This window comes from Falco cherrug, chromosome 1, assembly GCF_023634085.1.
Source record: "Falco cherrug isolate bFalChe1 chromosome 1, bFalChe1.pri, whole genome shotgun sequence".
In the NCBI taxonomy this organism is placed as follows: Eukaryota; Metazoa; Chordata; class Aves; order Falconiformes; family Falconidae; genus Falco; species Falco cherrug.
The window spans coordinates 57,522,196-57,547,147 of NC_073697.1; the positions used below are offsets into that span (position 1 = coordinate 57,522,196).

The window sequence follows — 24,952 nt, forward strand, 5'->3', positions numbered from 1 at the left end:
TTACTGCAAATATTCACACACAAAATCAAGTGTTTATTTACTATTTACAAGTATAAATACATTCATGCTACTTTGTCATGTTCTTCATTATCACGGCACCTTAGATAAGAGTAACATTATGCGAGTTAGTTTTACTAGGCACCTGTGCAGTCACTGCCGAAGTTTAACCAAAACAAATATGGCACACGTCATAAATGATACTTTACCATAGTTCTATAAATCTTTAGTACTAAAAGCAACTGTACATTGGATTTTTATGGTTTTGGTCAAACAGATACAAGGTTTTATTATTTTTTACAAAAGGATTAGGGTTTTTTTTGGTCACAAGTCTTAATAGCCTTTTCACTTCAGTATTTTACAGCATCAGCAACTTTTGGCTTTGCAGAGAACATTTCTTTCCCCTTGCCCACTCCAGGTCAAATGGGGAGCCATCACCAGCAGATACTGTCGATGATCTGAATTCCATCATTTCAGTTGCAAGACAACCTTCAAAAAGGAGAAAAGCAATGAGATTAAAGTTGGATAAAACCAAAACTTAAGCAGGGTAGGAAATACAGCTTTTTTCTTTCTGTTACAGTGTAATATACAACTGTATAAACATGCCTTTCCTCTGGAAAATACACCATCCCTCTCTCAGTTCTCTTCTACAACCTCACATAACTATCACTTCCAATAACTAACCAGCATTTACTGCATGCAAACCACTCCTCAGCTACCTGTAAACAAAGAAGAACGGTAATTTCCAGGTCCAGTGAGATTCCTTCCGTGCAAAGCAGAACTGAGGGACCATTTCTAACGTGAATTCCTCCTTGTGTGCACATAAAACTAAGTAAGAGGATGACAAGATACCACAGCTTCCATACAGACCCTCAAGCAGAACAAAAACTGTGTGGAAACTGAAGTCTGTCCTGGAACAATCCTTGTTTGCATAGTGTCAAGTTCATGACAAGCTACTATTTTCATTTAGTTTTGCAGGAAAAGATCCAGGTGAACGCAAGCTCTTAAGGGTTCTCCTTTCACGAGAACATCACCTGTATCTGGACTAATGTACTTATCTCACTAGGAACTGCACAGTTATTCAAAGGTCTCATGTTAAGCCTCATTAAAGCAACTGGTGGACATCATCTTAGTGTCTTTTGTAATTCAAAATATTAACAGCACTATTATAACTTAGTATTTAACTCTATGAGCTATAAAACGATTACTTTCAGTTGATTTATACTGAAAAAGCTTTTTTCTAAATATTAGTCTCCAGATTTCAGCTATAGCATCATAACATTACATAAAACATGTAAAGAAACTCCCTACTTGCTAAATGTTATGAAGCATCTAGAAGCTGCTAACTTCTAAAACATGTATGTACAATACTCGCATCCATCCTGCAGTATGTCAGAGAATTCCACCTCTCAGATAATGTGAAAATGTCTTAATATTTATTGTCTGTTAACACACACACATACTTTCCTTTATAACAGAGCCAGAATTAATACTGAAAGTGAACAAGGATGGATTCCAGGATTCAGTCATCACCAGGGGGCATGTCCGATGACGCTTCTTCCCCCAATGATTTTTCTTCAAATTGTCACTTCCTTTAGTCTTTTCTATTAAGAAATCTGAGACACTACAAATAAAGCTTTACTCGAATTTTTCTTCTTGGGTTACTGTATTGGAACCTTTAACTTTGTTCCTGATTTACTATGCCATGGAAATTACAGCACTCCATTTGAACAAAACAACTCTCCCATACGCATCCCCAGCCACTGGCATTTTGTGAACTGGGGGAACACTGGAGTTCTCGCCAATCTTTCAAAATCATTTCTCATCCGACACTTACTTTGTTTTATTCTCCTCCTGTTCTCACTATATAGACTTTTCAATGGTGCTCCGAACAGACTATTATGCTTATAAGGATTCTAATGGCATTTTTAAAAAATTCTAGACTAAACCGTGCCGAAGACCAAGACAGTCTACCTTTTATAGGGCTTTCTGTAACTCTATAGTCATTTTGCCAATGAACAATTGACTTTGGGTTTTCAGCAACACACCCAGAACAATGTGGTTCATGTCTACTACAGCCTTTCAAGGGGAGCCTATTGGCAAAGCCTTCTTAGTCCAGCTACAGAAGGCATCGCACTCGCAGCCTCTCACCCTGCTGCAGGACTTCAGCCACCCCAGCATCTGCTGAAAAAATAGCATGCCAAGCTGCTGGCAATCCAGGAGACTCCTGGAATGCATTGAGGATAACTTCTTAAGCCAGGTAACGGACAGCCCAGAGGGGATGCAATACTGGACCTGATGGTCACCAGTGCAAGTGAGCTAATTGGTGATGTCAGAATTGGAGGCAGCCTGGGCTGCAGTGATCGTGCTCCGCCGGATTTCACAGTCCCAAGGAATATGGGGCAGGTAAAAAGTAAAATCAGGATGCTCATTTAGGAAAGCAAAATTCCAGCTCTTCAGTGAGTTAATCAATAGGACCCCCTGGGACACTGCCCTCAGTGACAAGGGAGCAGAACAGGGCTGGCAGACCCTTAAGGATACCTTCCATAGACCACAAGAGCTCTTGATCCCCAGGTGTAAGAAATCAGGAAAGGATGGCAGGAGACCAGCATGGATGAGTTGAGACCTGCTGGTCAAGCTAAAGGGCAAGAAGGAAATGCCTGCATGGTACTTAGCCGCCAGCTACTTACGACAGCTTTAAAAGGTCCCTTCCAAGCCAAACTATTCTATAATTCTATGAATTTCAGTGAAAATAAACTCAGTACATGACAAGTCAGGAACAAAGGATGATATCAGTAAAAGCTACCTTATTAGCGGCTTCCAGTGCATTTATTAGGTTCTGCAACTCCTCCTTATTCATCTCTATAGAAACTGGTTTAATTTCACCATTTTCTCTCACATCCAGATCAAGATTAAGAAGTGGCATTTGCAGCATGGAAAGCTTATCACTGGAGAGAGCAAGCTATGCAGATTGATGGAACAACAAGAAAGTACAAGGTGGAGTCATTAACTTTTTAGTTTTTCATAGCATCATATTCGCACTTTATACTGAACGTATACCACCAGTATACCAGTACACTACCAGAACAAACATCAACATGACAAAATTCATTCCTCACAAGTCACTGTTCCAGTATAGGGGTTTCCTTCCCCCTCCCCCCCACCCCCGCCATTGTTGGGATTTTTGTTTGTTAATATCAACAATATACTGAAATACTAAAACCCCTCTTCATAGCAATACATTTGTCAAAACAATTTGTTAAAATTACTGGGCTGCTACATTTTTGTATTCTAGGATAAAAGAAAGGATACATTTGATCATAGCTCTTTAAAAGTGAAGTATATAAATCCTGAAGTCACCACATTAAAATAGTTCTGGTAATCAAAAAGAAGGGTCTTACAGAAAGAGGCAGATGAGAGAAAAAGGACACCTTTGTGCATTTTTCAGCTCTCTCTTACAGCTGATGAAACACTTGTCAGATACCCTATTCAACAAACACTGATAAAGAGGATTACATACCAACTGTGCTTTCTTTTTTGTTTACTATTATACTCTAGCATAAATAAGGCTTTTAAAATACATTCAAATCAAAGCTCAGTTTATAATACTGTAGGTCAGTATTTTACACACCTATCTTATTCAGAGAGCAGAATGTAATACAGCAGAGGAGAAACAATGTCCTTGGTAGGATTCAACTACGGTGAGCGAAAAAAATCACAACCAGCTCAAGAAAAAAAAAAAATCTGGTTTAAAACAAAATGAATACAGTAGTTCAGACATGTACCAGAAATCACAAAATAGAAACTTAAAAAATCCTCCAAGTCAAAAGAAACCACAAACAAGAGTTCACATAAGCCTAGTTTATATTTTCATAAGCAGTAAATGCAGTTAGCAAGAGATTGATCTGTAGTTAACAGTTCATCTGAAACACATTATGAAGCCATATTTGCTCTTGCAAAATCTTGTCTATTGTGGGCATTGCTCTTTGATTTCCAAAGCTGTTTGCTGCACAAATTATTTAACACTCTTGTTGAAATTAAAAACTATTTAACAGCTCTACAAATCTGTTTAATAGCTCCCATGGACTAACTGAAAATGTAAATGGTATATGTAGTGTTGTTAAGTCTTTGACAGAGCCTAATTTAAAGCAGCTGTCTTTGTAAACCCAAAGCAGCACCACAGTGATCACTGGATTATCAAAATAAGTCTAAAGATAAAATTATTTCAAACTAATTATTAAATAACTGTTTATTGCAGGAATCTAAAAATTTGAAAAGAAGTCAGAGAAACACATCCTGAACCTTAAAATTAAGTAAATATTTCTTCTTCCTTTGAATAAAAATATTGTCTATTCAGGCCTCAAAATCGTAACAGCATATGAAACTTCCAGGTGTTCCTGAGTAACATTCAGTCTCCTTTTAGGGATACATATTGCAGATTTAAGAGGAAGAGGGGTGGGACAGGAAAGAATTTTACCTTTACAGTTTATACAAAATACCTACAAAACCTGAACTATGCTCCAGAATGAGCAGGCTTAAGGGCACTATACCAATAGTTGAGTTCTGTGTTGCAGAACACTTCTTTCAAACAACATTGAGACACTCCTCTCACCTTTAACTGCCAGTCAAAATCCTGAAGCTGGGCAGAGGAGATTGCGTTTACTTTTTCCACTAGTGCATTCCTGATTTCTTCCTTTCTGCCTTTTAGACATTTCGTGATTGCTTCTTGATAGTTCGAATTTAACTCATTTATCTGCTGAGCAGCCTACAAAAAATAAAAATAAAAATTGTTATTTCTTAAACAGTGAACTACAGAAATAACATGTACCAGCTGTAATAGCTGTGGTCTGTAGATATCCAAGCTTCTACCCAGTCTGCTGTTTTATTGGACTCCATACTCTCATCTTTCCTGTATTGTCCTCAGTGGCTACCCTCTGTGTTTGATAGTTAGCATTTACCACAGCCATATATAACGAAAAAAAAATAATTTTCTTGTCATTCAAATTAAGAGACCAGAGAATGGAAGCTTTATCAGCCTTCTTAGATGCCACCCTAAAATCAAAACAAAAAATCATACACACAAAACCAACTGAAGTTTAGCTCTGAAAGTTTCTGAACATCAGAGTGGAGACAAAATATATTAGCTTAGCTGAAAGAGACATGCTGATGTACAGCTTCCTATAGCTACACAAGTGTCTTTCTTTGATCTAGCTACTAAGAAGTACTCAATCCCAGCAATCTGCAAAATGTAGGAATTAAGATTTCTGATAATGGAACAGGTTTTGCAAAGTTTACACATATTGGAATGCCACGAAACGTAGTCCCTGTCCCACACAGCCCTCCATTCACAGTCTAGATTTAGGGGTTTTGGATTTACATACAGTCAATATTTTAAAACACTTCAATGCAGTAGCAATGACCAAAGAAAGCTAAACAGGAGTGTGAACTGGTTTTACTGCTAATAAACAGTAATGACAGACTATTTTTTTAAGGAAAGCTTATTTAATTTGGTGGTACTTCAGATATCAATTTAAGTCACCAAAACAGTATTTTAACAAGTATTATCCAGTGCTATTAAAAAAAAAACAACCTAAAGAACAAACCAGTGTCAATTTAATTCTTTTAAAAGTCATTGCAGTGTATCTCTGAATGCTGCTCAATTTACGCCTATTTAGGCTTAGTCTGCTACTATTCAAATGCTACACTATAAAAACACTTTAGGACTAAATAAACTACAAGACCAATCACTCCAGCATGATCTCTCAAAGCCAAGCCCTACAGTGATGAGCCCTTACCTCTTCATCAGATATGTTTTTGCCAACTGCAGTTTTGAAATATGTCATTGTTTCTTCCAAAATCTCCATCCACTCCGACAAGCTCCAAATAGTGCCATAATCTTGATATCGAGGATACGCACGGCCACATATACCATCAACTATTTTATGAAGGAACTGAAACAACGTCATATATAACTTAAGAGCATAATTCTATCAGGGTTAACCTACCCCAGATATGAGACTAATTAAGCAATAGAGCTATCACCCCCTCCTTCACTGGGTGCTGTCTCAATGCTTCCTCTGAGCACAGCCCACGCACCATCCTAAAAAGTCACAGAGGTTAGTCCCCGAATATGAACTGTCCTCTCCCCTCCCCTCAAAGTTAATTCACAAGGTTTGGCCACAGAAATCACAACATGATTCACATTCACCACGGACTTACATTTGGACAACAGTTTTGTGCACGACTGTAACATCCTGCTGAGCAGCAGCGATGCCACCCCAGAGGACACCTGTCACCCTGTATCGGGACCGGCAGGATGCAAAGCACAACTCAACGGGCCAACCTCCGTGCCTGTGGATCTCTCTGGTCTCCCAAACCACAGTTCTCTAGCACCGAGCCTCTTCTACATGCTTGGCTTCTTGGCCTGCTGTAGTAACTTTATTTGAGCACTGCAGTGAGGCAAATGCAGGCGGGCCGCTCCTTCAACAACTGGAAACGGCTGGAGCCTGTCTAGGAGCAGCCGAGAGCTCCCGCAGGCAGGCCACCCCCGCAGCGGCAGAGACAGCGCCGAGCCCTCAGCCGGCGGAAGGCTGGCACAAGGAAGGGCACCTCCAGCCGCCCAAGAGCCATACGAGCGCAGGCCCCTCCGCCGGGCACCCCCCACCCCGCCTATTCCGGCTTCGTTTCGACACGGCCCAGAGCGGCGGCCGAGGGAGGGCGGCGCGGCGAGCGGCACCGCTCCGCAGCCCCAGGCGGCCGGCGGGCCCGACCTCCCTCACCGGTGCCGGAGAGCGGCAGCTCGGCCGCCCCGCAGCGAACGCCGCCCTCCCCAGCCCCGAGGGCCGTTACCGGACGCCGGGGAGAACGCGCCTGCTCCCACCGCGTCCCCGCCCTCCCGGGTTCGCTCACGGCGGCAGCGGCTCGGAGGCCCCGACAACGGAAAGGGCCACCCTGCCGAGCGCGGAGGGCAGGCTGCTGGCCGGCACGGCGGCCGCGGCTCCGCTGCCCCCAGAGGCACCGGACCCCGCTGCCCGCCCGCCCGCCCGCCTACCTCGAGGGCCCGTCCCGGCGGCAGCTTCTCCAGCAGCGACAGCATTTCCCGGCCCTTCCCGCCCCCCCCGCGCCGGCCACGTGACCAGCCGGGCTGCACGCGAGCACACGCTCCCCCCTCCCATTCGGCGGCAGCGCGCATGCGCACAGGCAAGGACTCGCCCTCCTCCGCCCAAGTTCACCGGTTCGATCCCAGCCCCGGCGCAGCGGGTACCGCTCGGCGGGTTTGGAGGGCAAACCAGCGCTCTGTGCCACCTTCGATCTGATAGCGAAGGAAGTTGGCAGCTCAGAATCTTTACGAGCTTTTACGTGCAATAATACATATGCTATTTTCATATGCTACCTGTTTTACAGCTTTGCTTTTTTCCTCTTAACAAGCTAACTTTCCAACTGGCAGCAGCGGCAAAGTTCAAGGCTTAAAACAGATGACACATCTTCTCTGATATTAGATGACACTGAGGAAGTTAGGAGAAATACTAACTACAGAAGTCCATGCTGCTGGTACAGTGTTTGCCACAAACAACTCGTTTCAGCTTTGCAGAAATGGGAGTTCAATGCTAACCAGACCACGGTGGTTCATGGCACAGGTTTTTGCATTAGCAATGACCTTTCCGTTACTTCAGTTGATTTGAACGTGAACATGAAGAAGCAAAAATTCCCTGACCACTTGTATGAGAAACCCTGTATGAATTCAAGTCCCAGCAAGACACAAAACTGCACAGAAACTGGTATACCTGTATCCAGCCCTTAGTACACCAAAATCACTAGGCTATCTCACAGGCAAACAATTAACGTGTATGTAAATCTAACACTGGGGTGTAACAATATGCAATCAGCTACAAGTCTGCACTGGTGGATATGTCCCTGGAAACCCTTAGGCTAGTTAAGTCAGTTGTCTTCTCCACAGGCAGGTACGTGGCTGTGTAGGAACAGCTGTGGGGTGTGAGAGTTTTGGAGAAGAAAGAGATGGGGAAGAACCGCTTTCGTGTCTTGCTGACTGTAAACTTTCAGATCCACCCAATTTCTCTCAGGGTTTGCCACTGCTAGTAGATTAGATTTTTAATAAAGGCTTCTGGGTAAATGTATTCAATTTTATTATAGAGAAATTACCTGAAGATGCTGTTAAATTCAGGAACAGGTGAAATTTCAAATAAAAATTATATAATTTTCAATAATAAACTCCTTGATTCCTCTTGAATTGTCTTTGTTAGATAACTACTGGAAAACCTGTCCCGGTTTTTTTGACTGTATAATATTGCACGCTACAAAACAGAGCAGCAGGGGGAGCTTCTGCTCCAGACAAAACAGACAACAGGCGCAACAGAGGTAAATTAGCGGAAATAAGGAGAAAGGTAGCTAATGTCCCACTCATTTGAAAGTGACCAAACAAGTGACAAATGCAAGAGAGCAAAGACGTAATATGTGAAAGACAGGAATACCTAAAAGAGGATAGGGAACCACCATTCTGTCTGACACAATCTTAGTGAACACTTTCAAAGCAGCTTACTTTTTGCAGCTCTGAAGAACAGTTTCACTTTTCATACATGTGTAGTTTAAAATAATATTTTGGATTCAGCCTACTGACATACGAGGAGCAAAGACAGACTGTGCAAGGAAACCATAGCGGGATTAGCTAAATACATGTTTCTGAGCCCATGTACAACTCCAAAGCAGCAGTTCAGAGTTTGTTTGGACCTGGATTATTTCAATCCGTCATCAGGTCTTAAGCCTTCAAATCACCTGCTTCTCATGCTTCTGTACCACAGCAGCAATAACCCACCCCACCCCTCTGCAGGTAAGCTGCCAAATCACCATAAAATCAAAGACAAAGAGGAAAACTTGTAAAACAGTACATAGGTAGGCAAGAGACACCAGGACAGCAAGAAATGCAACTTTATGAGACAGAAATGTGGAGTGAACTTCGCATTATATTATTTTTTTGCTGCTGACCTAGAGAGGATTTTGTTTGCTTTTACAGATAACCCACAAGCTAAACTGCAGTAATTAAACCTATTTTAAAAGAAATCCTTTTGTTGCCCTTGGGTTTGGAAGGATGGCAATAATTAAAACATCAGGAAATAATTTAATGAACAGAGGGCCTTAGTATTATAGTAGCATAAAAGTGTTTTACATTGCCCTAAGTATATCCAGTTGGGGAGAGCATCTGAGCACCAGTATAACTGTCCCACAAGGAATATTAAAATGGTATGTCAATATAAATAAATAGATAACTGTGTGTTTTACCAACACCAAGGGGCAGTAAATGGATTTTTTAAATGTAGAGGAAATACAACATTGCAGTTCAGATTATGCTGAGTTAAATGTAGGTTGCCATGGTAAAGTAAGGTCCCACTGGTCCTCAAGCCCCTGTTGCCAGCTCTGCTTCCTCTCCCCATCCCTCATGTCAGCATTGGAGTGCCTGGGGCTGCAGGATGAACTGCAACTGATAAGGCTGAAAACTAATTGTTATTTTTTCACCAACTGATTTTTTTCACAGGTTAGATTTCAGCCAGGTTGGAACAGAGCACCACTTCTGACACAGAAGACCTTTGTGGCTTGGGCAGAGAGGGAAGACAAAACTACCCCATCCAGCAGGCCAGACTAAGATCAAATTAGTCCTGAAACTATAGCTTGACACAAGAATACCAGTCAGTGAACTATTTTAATTATTAAACCAGGAATCTTAAAAGCTTTTGTAGAAGCTTACATATAAACATGCTCATAGTGATATGATACAAGAGGAGGAGATGGAAAATAATGTATCTCTATTTAATATTTATGCTCTGACCAGCCAGTGAAGTTCACAGTAAGCGAGAATGGATGAACGACATGACACTGACATGCAGCTGACATGCAGAACATATTTTATCAGGTATTTGCTCTTCATAATCCATAATTATAATTCCTCCTGAATAAGAAATCAGTTTCTTAAATAATTTTACTTGTAAAATTTAAAAAAAACATGACAAGTTTTTGTTCTTTTCCACCACACCCCATTCTGTAAATTTAATACTTGTGTATTCACTCTTATGAGACATGAAGAGTACAGTATGTTGTACATAGTGGATACAGTCTTACGTCCATAGCTTTATACTTGTCTTTGCCTTCTCTACCTTTTTCCAGTAAAGAGATGTAACAAGAGAGACTTCCTTAAATGTTCTTGATTTTAGTTCTCTGCAATTTCAAAATCCTCTTGCTGGTTTCTGTAGCAGTTCTGTCCTTCCAACAGACTGCACTGAAGATGTAGCAATAGCTGTGAGGTACATTCTCGTAGTTCAACATCACCTTAGAAACACGCAAATTATATATAGCAGACTCTGTACTGCCTTTCACGGACAAGAACATACTAAAGAGATCATTCAAAAGAGTTCTGCTAGACTGCAAGATTTTCAGAGAGGAACTGTTATCGCCGGAGGCTGCCTGAGCCTGCTTTGAAGTACCAGGTGGGAAAAATCTTGTACATTCTATTCTAAATCAAACAATATCATAGGTTTTTTGAATACCTGTACTGTATACATCTCGACACCTGCCTGGCTGAGGTAGTGGAAGGGCCAGGAGCTGGTATCACACCCAGTACTCTGCAGAAGAGGTAAGGGAATAGCTTAGACCAGAAGAGTGACCTAACTGTACAGGCCAAGGAGCCTGTAGCTGGCTTGAGCCATATACACGCTAAAGTAACACCTTGCAGCTCAAGACAAACTGGAGTAAGTAACGGGGGACTGTATGCTCATGAGTATCACTGGTCACCATCTTCTGTTCACAGCTGGGCAGGCACAGACTTACTCTGCCTTTCCTCCCCTTCCTCAAGACACACTTCTGTGCATAAGCTTCTTTGACAAGAAAGGGAGGAGCCTTTGTCTCCTATCCTATGGGAGTCTAAATGTTCTCCTAACTTCTTTCCAACACTTCAGGCCCATTATCTCTTGTTCTGTGCTCAGGGAAAATGCAGAGAGTTTATTTTCATCTGATCTATTGCTACCATTTTATAAGCAAAAATATATTGTTACCATTTCTATTCTTCTACATCCCTTTTTTCATGCTTAAGAATTCTAGTTGAATTGATTACTAGGTACACGTCAGAACTGGAATTTTACTCACCATGTGCAAGTCTAATGATTGTAATGGCTGGAATGCAAAAAGACAAAACAACAAAAAATTAATAATCCCTTTTAGGGGAGATGCAGTGAAACCATAAGCCAAATATTCCTCCCCTTCTCCAAGCCTAACCTTAAGATTTTAACATTAATAATGAATGTGTGTTGGTGCTTTTCAAAATTCTTTGGGCCTCATAAAGATAAAAGCAAATGCCCTGTGGGTAGATTATGGTGACTCTTAGCCTGGCTAGTAAACAACAATTAGTAGACACTGGAATATGCTGCATAGCAAGTTGCACCAACATGTCATAACAGCAGCAGGGAGAAAGTATTCTTAAAATAATAAGCACACTACTAGGTACATGTGCCCTCATCCACACAAGGAATTCATGGGCTGTATTTGTTGTATGACTCTGAGTTGAGAGCTACTACAATAGCTACTATAGATTTTATTTTTATCACATAATATTTTCAGGTATTGAAAACAGCTGTTGGTCAAATATTTATGCTGGCAAAACTCTGTTTTTGCTGACAGAAGTGGTATCAAACAAGGGCATATAAAAAGAAGGTAATTTTAACAGACTAAGAAAAAGCATTGTTTGTTGATACAGCTACATCCATGTAAGAGTGCTTTTGCCAGTACAGCACAGCAGTGCTTTTTTACCACTAAATCCTTTCCAGGGTAAATACAGCCAGCTTGCTCCCAAGGCAAATGGCCTTGGGATTTACAAGTCCTTCCCAGTCTTGTCAGTCTGCGTCTAGTTTGGCAGCACATTGTGCTGTCCAGAATGCCTGGACTTCTTTGGGGTCTCTAAAAAATATATAAGGGGCAGCTGCTCACATCTACCTCCAACTTCTGCCCTTCTCTTTTCCATGGGAAGTAACAGTAGAACGGACTTCACTGAAGATGTTCCTAGACTCCTACTAAACAACTAATCCCATCTATCCGTGCCTGTATCCAAGCTCAGGAAAGTGGATTGTTCATACACTTTACACTTTCCTTGAAGGATATTTAAAATCTGTTTCCATTTTTCCTTTTCTGAGACAGACTATGTGACTACCATACTTCACACAGAACTAGGGTAAAGGAAAAATTCCAACCTTGTCACTATATTATTTCCTACCCACTTCATCTTGCATCTGAGTTTTCCCACCTGCAGAATTCAGACAGTTCTTACTGTCTGACTGTTCTTACAGGTGGTGTAGGAATTCTCTATTTGAGGTTTTACACCATCATGTTTACTAACTTTAAATAATATCTGTTAAGAACCAGCACTACTTCTGTATTTTGGGAAAAGTATGACCATGGCAACAAGTTAAGTGTGTGTTCAGAACGATAGAAATTATTTTTTCTTAGGAAACACATGGCAATATGATATCAAACACGGCAAATGCAGTGCTCACAAGGAATACAAATAAATACATTGCAGAGCAGGAGGAAGTCAGAAAAAATATTTTGAAAGTGACATCTTCTCACAAAGCTAAATATTAATGTATTAACTTGAAAAGCAGATTTTGAGCAGTTGTAAAGAGTTCTGAACAACTCCTTTATAGTACCAACTTTTCAAACCTTGCCAACTGTCACACTATTGCTGCAGCTCTATAACCTCCATGACCCATGACCTCCATGACTCCTGGGACAAATTCTGCTTTGAATCATATTCTGCAATTCCCCCCTTTTTCAGCATGAGTGTCTCAAATTAACAAAAACACAAAAAGAGAGGCACACTGTGTGCTTCTTTGCAATGGCCAACAATTTTCTTATGGCTTAGTCACTGATTAGTAAGAGAGTCGTGCCAATAAAACCATTGTATCTCAGCTTGCATATAATGTATAATCTTTCTCTCTAGGTAAAAACAAAACAAACAAAAAAAAAGGTTCTAATTTACCTAAAAGCATAGCATTACCAGCCAGCTGAAGAAATCTGAAAACCCTCTGGCTCATGCACAAGCGCAAGACTTTTATAAGGTAGGAAAATGCAAGTATTTATAAATAGCATTTGCTGTACTGAAATAATCAATCTCATTATACAGGTGACAACAGCTTTGATTAGTATTTTGCTCACACCAGATTTGCAATGATTTAATGTTATTGCATCAGTAGAGTTATTAATTTTCAGTGAATTAGTTGAGATAATGTTTGCTTTTATTTAGAGTTACTCTGGAGGAGATACTGGAGAAGAGCTCTCCAGAGAATTTCACTTTGCACTCTGAAGACATGGTCTGCTCATTCTTCCACAAGACACTGTAAGGAACGTAGTAAGAAAATTTCCTTTCATGGATGGAGAATATTTTAGGAGAAATCCTGAATGACTTAAAATAGAAAATTTACAATTATGTTACTTTTCCTAGTTGTCCCTAAATAGTTCCTCTACCTATAGGAGGAAAAATGAGAAAAAAAAATACTGCTCACTTGAAGACACAATATGTTTTTTCCATATGTTAATTACAATTCATTATATGACATAAAATCCTAGCAAAGAGCGGTGTTCTAATAGTGTCACATATAATACCAGTTAAAAGTAAACCCTAGGCTTTCTTCTAAGTTTGAACCCGACCTACAATACCTGTGAAAGTATAAATGTCTCTTGTCTTTACCACGACCATAACTTTTCCTTAATTGAACTTGGATTTGTGATGTGTTGGGCTACCCAAGTAGGTCGGAAATGTGCATGTGGTAACATTTCTTCCAAGTCAGCTAAAGTCGTACTTGTGCTTTGTCTTGGTTTAGGTCTATACTTTATCTTGGCCTATACTTTATCTTCATCTTGGTTTACACTGGCTTCAGAAGGTGAGATGATCACATATAAAGTCTGCTGGGACAAAGTTTCACCTTCAAAAATGTTTGAATATCTATGAACCATTAAAATGAGTTTTTATCAGTGTGGTGTCTTGGGGACACTTTTTTATCTGATACTGTTTCCTAAAATTAGATTGCCATCTCATGAAAAAACAGCCTTGGATTTTCCCTTGGGGAAAATACCTGAGAGATTCAAAAGTCCTAGTGGCATCTTCATATCCATCTGCTGGAGCATTTTTATTTGTTCAGGAAATGGATATACTACTTGTGACATAAGTAACTATGTTAAAATAGTGAAAAAAATTGTTTAGTCATTTGGAGGCATCTGTTCAGCAGAAGTTATGAGTTAGAAAAAACATTTAAAAAATAAAAGGCAAATAGAAAAAAGTTTGAGAAAAATTATCACCTGGACAGTAACTTTCTATATGCAAAGAGAGAGAAAAAAGCAACATTTACTAAACAGTTCATTTGATATCACTGACTCAGCTCATTTTATTATCAAATAGAGTGATTTGATAAAAAGAAGATGCAGAGTTAAGGTTGTTTTGTAGAGCAGATAAAATCAACAAAGTAACTTGCTTATATATACAGTGAAAAGGAAAGCATATAAGTATATATCAAAAGTGCATATAAAAAGTGTTCTGATGCACAATAAAACTGTAGCAGTGTAAACAAGCTAATAACAAGTTTACAGCTGTAGATAAGATAAGGCTGAAGATTAGCCATTGGGAATTGCCACATCACAGTAAATAGAAAAAGAAGGGATAAAGCAATCTATCCAAGTGCATTAAAGCCACCTGTATAAAATTCCACTTAGTACTACTTTCCAACCATACACGCTTTCCAATCACCCCAGAAGAAGCATCATTAGATGGTGTTCCTTTTCTTTAGAGTTGATAGTTTTTTGTCTTTTTATTCAATGGGCCTGTGTTAGTTCAGCAGAGTAGTGAACCTGGATTGTTAGAAGCTGGAGTCTCACTATAGATTACGAATTCAGCTTTCCTGTTGTGGAAAGCACTAATGCCAAGATAAGAGGCAAATTCCTGCTGCATTAGGAGCTGCAGTAAGATGATGATCTCTCATTTAAGATAATTTTCTGCTTGTTCTGGTAATTCAGAGCCCCTTAAAAGTGACAGACTCTTTCAGATTCTTTTTTAAATTCCCATTCATAGTTACTTTCTGCAGAATGGGCAACAGAACAGACATCCCTATAACAAGCCCTATCATCTTAGTGACTTTTAGGATGGAAGTTCCTAATACACATGGTGGCCAAACCACAGTGAGTGGTATATTAGTAAATGCTATGTCAGTAATAATAATAACTGCTACTGACTACTAATAACTGCCTTCTAAAACTGGGATACAACGTAAGCTTCCTGATTCCTGGCATTCTGCAATTGACTAAACGTATTGGTCTAAACCACAGGCAAACCATGAGGGAACACTGCAGTCAGTTACTCCCTTAAAACTTGTCTACACAAGCTACATCACTGCAATTTATCCAACATAAACTAAGGTCTGAATGGATTTATAAACTGCATTACATCTTTGGCTGTCACTTTTATTCAGAATTTAGTTTGCCTTAGTTCGGTTTGATATAATTAATTCTTCTCTGGTTTACTTTAGCAAAACAAAGGTGGATAGATAAACACTAGGAACAAAAGGAACTATTTAAACCATTAAAAGCGGTCACTGCTAGTTTAAGAACAAATGGGTATGAGACTGAGTTTAGAAGCTAGCAGGTAATTCTTAACCCTCACAGCAACCACACTCTGCAACAGTTTCCTTACACAGCAGCATGAGCAAAACGCCTAACTACTTTCAAGAAAAAGCTCAGTCAGTCTATGAACCAGATTACACAGCATGCTTGCAGTAACAACAGAATATTCAATGACCCAGAAGGTGCCTTTCTGGGATGTTCCTATGATAATATTTACATATCTACTCTACCCTCTCAAGATTTGCAAAAGATACACAATATACACAGAATATATCTTGCGCTGTAAAAAATACAAACCCCAATGTTAGATCTTTTAAACTGTGTATTTAGTCTCAGAATCACTAGCAGTTTCGCATTGTGGTGTTTATCCTCTCCTTTCAATTTTTTGTTTACAACATGGAATAGTAATACCTTCTTGCCTCACAGGGAGCTGCGAAGGAAAATTCATGAGTATTTATAAAATGCTCACTCCAGTGATGAACACCATCTCACAAAGAAATCAATAAACCCATACAGATTTAGACACTGTACAGTAGACAAAGGTTATAGCCACCCACAGACTAGAACAGATAAACAGCTGTCCCATTCAGTGTGCATCCATCATCCTGTAAACTGAGACTGGTATCCTGTCAGGAAATATAGCTGAGGATCTTCTAATGAGAGACTACATTAGTGCATATGCACAACAGACAGCTTTAATTTGCACTGGCAAAATATTGGGTTTTCACACATTACATTGTTTAGGACTCTAAATACATCATTTAGCCAAAGATCTTGTAAACAATAATTAAGTATAATTTAAAATTTAATTTATTTGGTGAAATCTCTGCTATGGTTAAACCATTTGGGTTTAGTGCAGAACTAAGGAAGAAAAAGGTGATCAAATTACTGGTTGATAATCTAGTTCCTTTCTGGCTATAAATTATGGTTAATACGCTACCATATCTTCAAAGGCATTTAAATCAGAGTGTAAACCATAGTATGTAATTACTTACACTGTAAATACACACCAGATCTCTCAAGTACATCACTGACCTGGTATGAACGTACCTTGTACTTGCTAAGCTGATCCAGGAGCATCCACACTGCAGCAATGATAACCATCTATATCTACAAACCTAAATGCCCACTGGCACAGCTGTTCATGTGGATTTGGCACTGGAATGTCTGGAGAATCATATCCAAGTTCTTAGCACTTCATTAAGTTGAAGTGCTCTGGGAAATGTTTGATAGCATGCTATGACGAATTTCCATCTTCCTTCCAGGTCTTTGTGGGAAAGTTTGCAGTCTGCCAACATGTTTAGCTGACAGTTCCCGTGATGTAAGTTCCTCTCTTTCATGTGTACCAACCAGTGCCAATATCAGCACAGCTGGACGAGCTGTTCATGCTTGTACTTGCTGAGTTACTGGAGCCATGAACAGAGAGAGGGTTTGAAGAACACAGAAGACCAATGAGCTCTCCAGCTGTGCTGGAGTCATCAATGGTACTCACGTACCCATAGGTTTTGCTTTTCATGTGGTGGTTCAGACATTAATATGAAAGCCACCTGCAGACTTCTCTGGGAGAAAAAGGATATACTGTATGGATGATGTTCAGTGTTAATACCTTGACACAGAAAAGCTATCAGTGAGATTTCTCAATCAAGCATTCTCTCTGGTGACTAGCTTCTCTGTAGTTACTCTTCCACAGGATACTTGGGAGAAGACAGTTTAATTACACTTCAGACATGCTGCATGGTTGCTTTGTATGCTTAGGATCAAGACCATTTGTACTGGACATTTGTACAAAATGATAAAAGTGAAAACATGTATGTGCAATGGCCCAGCCAGGTGCCAGTAAAGCCTCCCACCCACCTAGCTCTCCAAACAGCTCATACACCCTGCTTCAACATCTAATTAAACTGCACAGAGTGCTGCACTAAGGCAGCTATGCTCCTTCTGGCAACCAAGCTTTTATAGTTTGGTCAGGTATTTTTGCAGTACACTGACGTGCAGACCTAATCGAGGCGACTGTTATTGCTGGGCAAACAAGGGAAACAAAATGATGGCTTTTATAGTTGTAAGCTTACACATTGGACTGACATGCATGTGAAAAAAAAGGAAATGTGTGACTCTGCACGTGAATTATTTACAGCTCCAATGTGATTACAAAAGAGGTGGGGTTTTTTTTTGTTAAAAGCCATGTGATGTTATCTTCTTTCTCAAATACCTCTGCTAACTTGAAGGTTCCAATAAACAAAGTAACTGTTTTCTGGCAGGCCTATTACTACCTTGTGTCTTGCAGCAGCTTGCTCTGCCCTCCCCGGAGTTGTATCCTCTTTCCTACAGCACCTGAGCCAGTAAATGTGGTGGATCCTGCAAGGAAACAGAACTATTTTCAGTCCATCTGACACACCAATATGTTTTGAAATTCCTGCTAGCCATATGGACACTTCAAAGACCAGACCATCAGTTGCTGTTCACTGAAACATAACCAAAGTGTTTTCAGTGTGTGGACAGGGGTGCGGGGCATGCTAAAATGCACGGTAACAGAGGGAAACAACATCATGCACACAAGAAGGAGAGCACAACCAACTACCACTGCTCAGCACAGCCCTCCCAGTTCTCATAGGAATTCATTGATACTGGGTAAGTACTGATAACTCCAGTCCATTTTGATAGGGACCAAGGGGTCTGCAAATAACTTTTTCTAGATTTTTTTCTTCCTTTTTCAGCAGAAGATGGTCTTGGAGTGGGAGTGTGAATCCTTTCACTTTCCTATAAAAGGCCATGGATTTCGTTGTAAGGGGCAGCCTTCAGGAGTGCCCTGAAAGGCATTAAGAGCAAAAAGGACAGTGTGGGGCTTCAAAAGGGCTATTGATGAAACAGCTGGCTGAGGTTCCGATGGCAGCGGATTGTTTAAGATAATTTGGGCAGTTGCTCAATAGCTGGAGGCTTACTTCCTAGAAAACAAGAGTGTTTGCTAACCTTGGTTAGCCTAGTGGCTAGAAAACCTTATGTTTAGACAGGCCGAGCTGCCTTCAGTGCCAGACTGTCCTTACGAAAGATCAAGAAGATCAATTTCCCTGACAAGCTGTCAAGGGTGTCAGGTCCTGCCAAAGCCGCACTGCCTCCATCTGCTGAGGCCTCAAGGAAAGAAAAAAAACAGAAACAAACAAAAAAAAACCCCTTTAGACACTAACTAACCTTTGGACAGGTAAGTGCTGCTTATGGACACTGTAAAAGCAGTTCTGTTCGCCTTTTGCTTTAAAAGCTCTGCTTGTGAGCACGGCAGCACGACTGCACGCTGTTCACACCTGGGCATGGCCTGCCTGCATGTGATGGCTTGGGGCGGGGTTTGGCCCCGGCCAGGGGCTGCTCTGCTCACCTCCTGCAGCGGCACCAAAGGTTTCCCTGCCCTCAGCCGGAGCCCCGCGGTGTGCGGAGGCGCCGCTCCTGGAAGGGTCCCCCGCCGCTGCCCGGCCCGGCGGCTCCTGCCCCAGTCACTCCCAGGGCAGGAAGAGCAGAGCGGGCAGGAGCCGAGCACGGCGCGGCGGCAGGCGCAGGCAGGCTGGGCAGCGGCGGGGGGCGGGCGGGGCGGGCCGGCGCGCAGCGCAGCCGCGGGAGGCCGGGCAGCACCGGCGGGGCGGGGCGGCCGCGGAGACGGAGCGAGAGCGGCGGGCGCGGGGGGGTCGCGGCCATTACGCTGGGATGTGCGCGGTGCCGCCGGTAAGCCCACCGGGCCGGGGGTCAGGCAGGCAGCTTGTCCGCGGGGCTGGGTGCGCGGCTGGCGGTGTGGGAGGACACCGGTGCCGGGCGTGACGGGAGGGAAACGTGGGAGCAGCGGTCGTGGAGCACCCGCAGCGATTCGCGAGGAGGCTGTGGCGGAGCCACCCGAGTCGCCGTGCGGCCGCGGGGACGAGACGGGCCGGCGGGAAAACGCGGCTGCCTGCGGCTGCCGGCTTCCAGGCCTCGCAGGCGGGCTGGGCTCCGCGGGCACCCCGGGGTGCGCCCCGCCGCCCCGAAGGGGGGAGCCGCCCTGCGGGCCCCTCGAGGTGCCTCAGCCCCGCCGGCAGCCGGGCAGCGGCGCCCCTCAGCGTGAGGGGAGCGCCGAGCGGCCGTTCCTCGGCGTGAAAAGTCAAGGTCGCCGCAGCCGCCCCGCCCCTCTCCTCCCGGTGGGACTCGGATGCGGAGGGAAGTCCCCTCTTCCTGACCGCGGGTGACATTTCGAAGGCTACAGGGGTCTGGGCCGGGTAGGTGCTGTGGGGGCCGACCCCCCCCCCCGCAAAATCCGGCGGCGGCTTCGCGCCCGCGGGGTGGCTGGAGCTCCGCGGTGCCGCGGCCGTCGCGGCGGCGGGAAGGGGCAGTTCGTGCTGCTGCCGCGTTAAACGTGCCCCGGGCAGCGGGGCGGCCCCGGAGCTGCTGTGGAAGCAGGGAAGAAAGAAAAGGTAATTAAGACCTCGATTGCAGAAACAAAAGCTTTTATTTTAATCGTTAGTGGCGGTGATTGAGGGAAGGGGTGTAAGCTTTTACGTACTTTACAGATTTATGGCAAGGAAGTAGACTTAGGTCCATGTAAATGACAGGGAAATCCCTGAAGCTTCAGAAAGTGAGGAGAGCTGCACAGTGCACAGCGTCGGTTACAGGGTTAAGCCACAATAATAATTACTGGGCTTAGTAACTAAAAAATGTTCACAAGGATGGGAAAGAAAAATCAAAGTTCCTACTTTGCATAGTACAGCAAAGCAGAAGTACAGCTACTGAAGAAAAAATGGTTTTAATATCAAAATTACTTTTATTTTCATACTAAAATAATACTTACAGGGCATTCACGTCTCACCAATGACCACAGTATTGAGAAACCTCTTATTTAAAACCGTGTATCATCACCAAGAGATAACAGAATTGTCATTATCCCTGTTTTCATATGTGAGGGGTTGCAGCAGAGATGCACTAAATGGTTTCCCCAAGATCAGAGTGGAATTTAATTCTTTTTTAATCCATTCTTAAAAAAGACTCCTTTGCATGCCCCAAAAGCTGAAGCTGTCGTTTTAGACTGAATATTTAGTTATGTCTGTGTGCAGTTACTATTCACAGGAGCAAAATCTAGGACTTAGATGAGGATCATGTTCTTTGTTAACTGCCACTACTGTGGATGATCTGGATTTTAAAGGTAATAGCCACAGCTGATACTTATTTCTAATGTAAACTAGACCAAGATCAGGAATGAGACACCTACATTAGAGTGAGTGTCTGATGTTCCTGTCACACCTCCCTGTGCCAACACGCGTACTTTCACAGCTGTAAGCTGGATCAGGAAAGCCAATAATGTTATTGTCTTTGAGTTAGTAAAAGGTCTTGCAGCTCAGTGGGTTGAACCAGGTTCAGTAAGTACCAGATAGATCATGAAGGAAGGGGCAGAACCAGGAGCAGGAGGTAGGAGAAGCAAGAGCAACTCCTTTAGTGTTAGCTATCAGTTCAGCAGCTTACTGCTTTAGTATTTTGTTTTGAGGTTACTAGGGTCAGAATTTGAGCATTCATAACTCCCTGCATTTTTTTTTGCAGGCTCCTATATCTTTTGGCTTCATTTTTAATAATAAAACTTCTAAAGGTACACTTTTGTAGTTGAGCCCTGAATTGCTGTAGGATACTTCTCTTTCAGGCATGAAATATGCTCTCAAGAGACATGTTCTGTAGTGTTGCAGAAATTCTTAGTGGCTAAAGTGGATTCACAGGTTATTCCTGTCAAAATATACCCAAGCAGTTGGCAGGTTTTATTGCTCCATGACGAATATCTGATTGTATTCCTGAGGTTACAGAAGAGTCCGTTTTGTCAAAAAATCACTACAGTGTTGGAAAATACGTTCACTGCTGTCTCAAATTCTGTTGAAGAGTGTTATGGCTGATGACCACCTGTATCATTACCTGATTGTGGTTTCTCTAATGACTTCTAAAAGCCCTGCCTTGTCCACATAAAGCCAGAACCCATCACTATATACTGATACAGTGTTTTAAATGGATAGAAATACTGGCATACTTTCTGCTGTCACATTAATGAAATGAAAATACATTTATGTATTCCAAGTACAGGGTTGATGCACAATTCCTGTGTTGGACAGTTAATAGTTGGAATCAGTGTCATGAAATACTACATGAGTTCTGCAAGATCTGAGCCTAATTTTAGACCTGAATATAATAGACAGTATGGGAAGAGAAGTAAGAAGATAGTGAATGTGGAGATGAGTAAGAAAGGCAAGGATGGAAGCCCCAATACTAAAATAACTTTGAGTGCCACAAGGGATTTTGTGAGACTGAAACTAAAAAGCTGTGTAGTTTGAGTCTGACCCTTAGAACTGTGTCTCTGAAGGAATCTCCCACTGAAAACCTTAAAATGCCAAGGAAAAATCACAATGCACAGCTTATGTTCTAAACCAGTACTGTCACTTGCAACTGGACTGGGTGAGGAAGATGCTTTACTGTTAGAAAGTAAGAGCTACGCTTACGCACAGCAGCTGTTGCTGAAGCTAATACAAATACCCTGGATCAACACAGTAGCATCGACAATCAAGGTGCTGTCAGCTGTAGTGTTACCATCCTTTTGAAATATGCAAGTATCTCTCATCTGTTGTAGCTGTTATTTCAGCTTCTTAAAAATGAGAAGGCCATATGTAAATTGTTCATATTTAAGATACGCTTTGGTAGTTATTATTGCAGTATGCTTAATCTGTTTGGCTAAAAAACAGTGAAGCTACACTGCTACAGGCTTTGACCATGAGCTGTCTTAAGTCTGCGCAGTACTTTAAGACCTTTGTGGAAATCTGTACTTTTCTGGCTTAACTGCTATTAGTTATCTAGATACTCAGGTAGCTCAGGTTATGCCCACGCGTGTATCATCCACATTTCTGGCTTCCAGTGTTGGCAGAGAGTCTTTAAGGTAAGATCAAACCTAGTATATTCATTTAAAGTGAGCTGTGGAGGATTTTTTTTTGATTTGGAGTTGTGCTTTTTTTGTAACCATATGTAAGGTTTCCTTTGTCAGATCCTTTGAAGAACACTAGAGTGTTAAACCTGAAAGCTTCTCTGGGATGTGTTGGGAATTTCTGGACCTCTTGAAGAGCTGGTAATGTAGGTGACTTAGACAACCGGAAGAATAGGACTAAGGATTTTGGGATAAGTACAGTTTCTTGCTGTAACAGGTATTTTCAATATAAATTTCAATGAGTAAGCTAGACACTGTCTACAGAACAGAGTTTTGGCCCTTTGAAGAAATCCACATAGTTAAAAATCAGCAATGCTGCCAGTATGAATCCATTTCCTTTAAAGTGGTTTACTGTAACTTAGGGAGCATACACTGACTACAGAAATAATCACATCCTTTTACTTCATCATGTGAACACCAGTGTACATCTTTAACATGGCCCACACCATAGTATTACCATGAAATTAATGTGAATTTCACACATCTCGAAGTGTCTGCAGTGGTTAAATGCGGCATCATCATAAGCTAAAGGTGCACTGGTGAGAAAAGACAGTCATAAAAGAGTAAGACTTAACCTGAAAGATTTTATTTTAGTTTTGAGAGACCAATGTGGCACATGAGAACAGGGTGTAAAGCAGATGTTTGCACAAATCGTAGCTCTCTAGTAGCCTTCAGTTTTATTTTGAAACTGGTTACCTGTAGCAGAAATACATGATTCATCTGAGTTTTAAACCTAAAATTTGGTAGCGTATGGTTCAGTTGTGTCTGTAGGTACAAGATCTGGTTGGCATCCTAAATAACTTTGCCCAAAGTGGAGGAGATTTTCTGCTTTTATGTACTGCTCCCACGCTAGCACGTTAACCAGTGGTAGGACTGCATGCATGGTTTGCTATTAAATTATCTTGCAATTGACTTTGTGTCAGGGCTTTGGCACTTCCTGGGGTTTAATGCGTCGTGCTGATGGCTTCGGTTGTGAAGGGCTGCTGATGGCTGGCTTAATGTATTCACAACCAAGAAATTTTCTTTCCAAGATGAGGCATTTCAAGGCTTGCAGGTTTTCGGTGTTGCCCATGCTAAATCAGGCTGTGTAGGCAGGAGTGCATGACAAAATATTGCCATAGCATTTTACTTTTCCTAGTAACATCTGCCTTCCACTCTAATCCAAGAGTTCTTAGCATCCTCTTTATGAATGTAACTCAGAGTATGTGGTTGCAAATAACCACATATTTTTCTTAGAACTTAAAGTTTTGATTCCTGCAGGTTTTTGGGCCATTTGTCCCATAAATTGGCAGCGCAAGCCTCTTTTCCAGATGTATTTAGCATATTGGGTGTCTCTGCGTATTTCATACTGGCTTGCAAAGACATGTTGCAAACTTGTGAAATTGCATGTTACAGAGAAAGTCGCAAACCTTAGGAGAAAAGAAATATTTGTTCTTCAGAGTGTAAAATAATCTTTAGGCGGTGGCTCCCTTAAGCTTCTCTGTTGTCTAGTAGCTTCTGAGTTTTCAAAGATGATTAGAAGGCATTTTTAACATTCATCCTCTGTACTTCTGACAGTGTACTCCAGTTGTAATGTGGTGATACAACTGTTAGTGAGCCTATGGAGTAACACTTCCTAAGAGGTTTAAATGAGACTGTGTGGATCAGAGATGATCCGCTCACAGCTTTGTACCCTCCACCTGGGTTAGCATTTTTTATCTTCCCTGGTTGCCCCAGAACCTCAGACCTGCAGAACATCCTGAAATAGTCAGATAGGGAGCTAAGAAAAGGGGTGTTGCTGGAGAGATGCATTGTCTGAATTGCTTCCCTTTTAGTTGTTGTACACATTTTTTCAGGTAAGATAATTCAATTTTATTCATCGTGTTTCTGTTTGCCAAGAATTGATTTATTACTTCCTACTGTAAACGGGCTCAGGTGACACAGAAGGTCTACTGCATGTTATGTCCGAAGACTGTGCCTGAGCAGGAACAGGATAGAGACACACACCATACATAAGCATGTGCCAGAGGTCTGAGGAACATTTTTGTGAATATGTCATTTACCAAGTGTATTTAAACAAAGAATTTTCTGAAAGCAGAACAAGGAGTAACCATTTGGAGATCACAGCAAAAGAGGATGTTGTCAGAAGGGAGGAAGTGGTCAAGGGAAGCCAGGGTAAATGGTAGGGCACTTCACACGACATGCGAGCAAATGACCACAACATAATAGTAAGGTGCAGTTCCAGAGCAGTATAAAACGTTGGCTAAATTATCTAAACGTGTTTTGTAAACAGTGTTGAGAAAGAATCTGGTATGGGAGAGGTCACTGACTGCCAGGTGATTTGCCAAAGGCTAC

The 24,952-nt window shown here is 41.8% G+C and overlaps 2 protein-coding genes and 1 long non-coding RNA gene across 8 annotated transcripts in view; 2 read left to right on the forward strand and 1 right to left on the reverse strand.

Annotated features, from left to right (window-relative positions):
• Positions 1 to 12: 12 nt before the first annotated feature.
• Positions 13 to 7,170, reverse strand: COMMD8 (COMM domain containing 8). 2 transcript variants are annotated; one of them, XM_055701907.1, is made up of 5 exons: positions 7,049 to 7,170; positions 5,793 to 5,948; positions 4,610 to 4,762; positions 2,804 to 2,959; positions 13 to 486 (listed from the first exon to the last, which is right to left on the reverse strand). In XM_055701907.1, the coding sequence occupies exons 1-5, from the start codon at positions 7,091 to 7,093 to the stop codon at positions 466 to 468; spliced, it is 531 nt and encodes a 176-aa protein (XP_055557882.1). In that variant the 5' UTR covers positions 7,094 to 7,170; the 3' UTR covers positions 13 to 465. The 2 variants fall into 2 exon arrangements, with proteins under 2 accessions (XP_055557882.1, XP_055557876.1); XM_055701901.1 differs by lacking the exon at positions 13 to 486 and having other exon boundaries at positions 2,756 to 2,959.
• A 2,354-nt stretch (positions 7,171 to 9,524) lies between these two features.
• Positions 9,525 to 17,917, forward strand: LOC114014251 (uncharacterized). 2 transcript variants are annotated; one of them, XR_003557672.2, is made up of 4 exons: positions 9,525 to 9,919; positions 12,992 to 13,109; positions 13,295 to 13,387; positions 16,926 to 17,917. It is a non-coding gene; the product is annotated as an uncharacterized LOC114014251 (long non-coding RNA). The 2 variants fall into 2 exon arrangements; XR_008730688.1 differs by lacking the exon at positions 13,295 to 13,387 and having other exon boundaries at positions 9,526 to 9,919.
• A 1,369-nt stretch (positions 17,918 to 19,286) lies between these two features.
• The window catches only part of ATP10D (ATPase phospholipid transporting 10D (putative)), a 51,507-nt gene continuing 45,841 nt past the window's right edge, over positions 19,287 to 24,952 (forward strand). For 3 of the 4 annotated variants that reach the window (XM_027797275.2, XM_055701496.1, XM_005433618.3), the window contains exon 1: positions 19,721 to 20,087. The gene's annotated coding sequence lies outside the window, so the exon portion shown is untranslated. Of the gene's footprint in view, positions 19,369 to 19,720; positions 20,088 to 24,952 lie in introns of those variants that run through there. The other variant, XM_055701490.1, reaches the window with a different exon arrangement.

Excerpts from the sequence above, each read along its gene's own strand:
- COMMD8 (XM_055701901.1), bottom strand. The coding sequence starts at position 7,093 with ATGCTGTCGCTGCTGGAGAAGCTGCCGCCGGGACGGGCCCTCGAG. Across the intron at positions 5,949-7,048 it reads CGCCGGGACGGGCCCTCGAG|TTCCTTCATAAAATAGTTGA; the intron begins GTAGGCGGGCGG and ends ACGTTGTTTCAG. Across the intron at positions 2,960-4,609 it reads ATTTTGACTGGCAGTTAAAG|CTTGCTCTCTCCAGTGATAA; the intron begins GTGAGAGGAGTG and ends CAATCTGCATAG.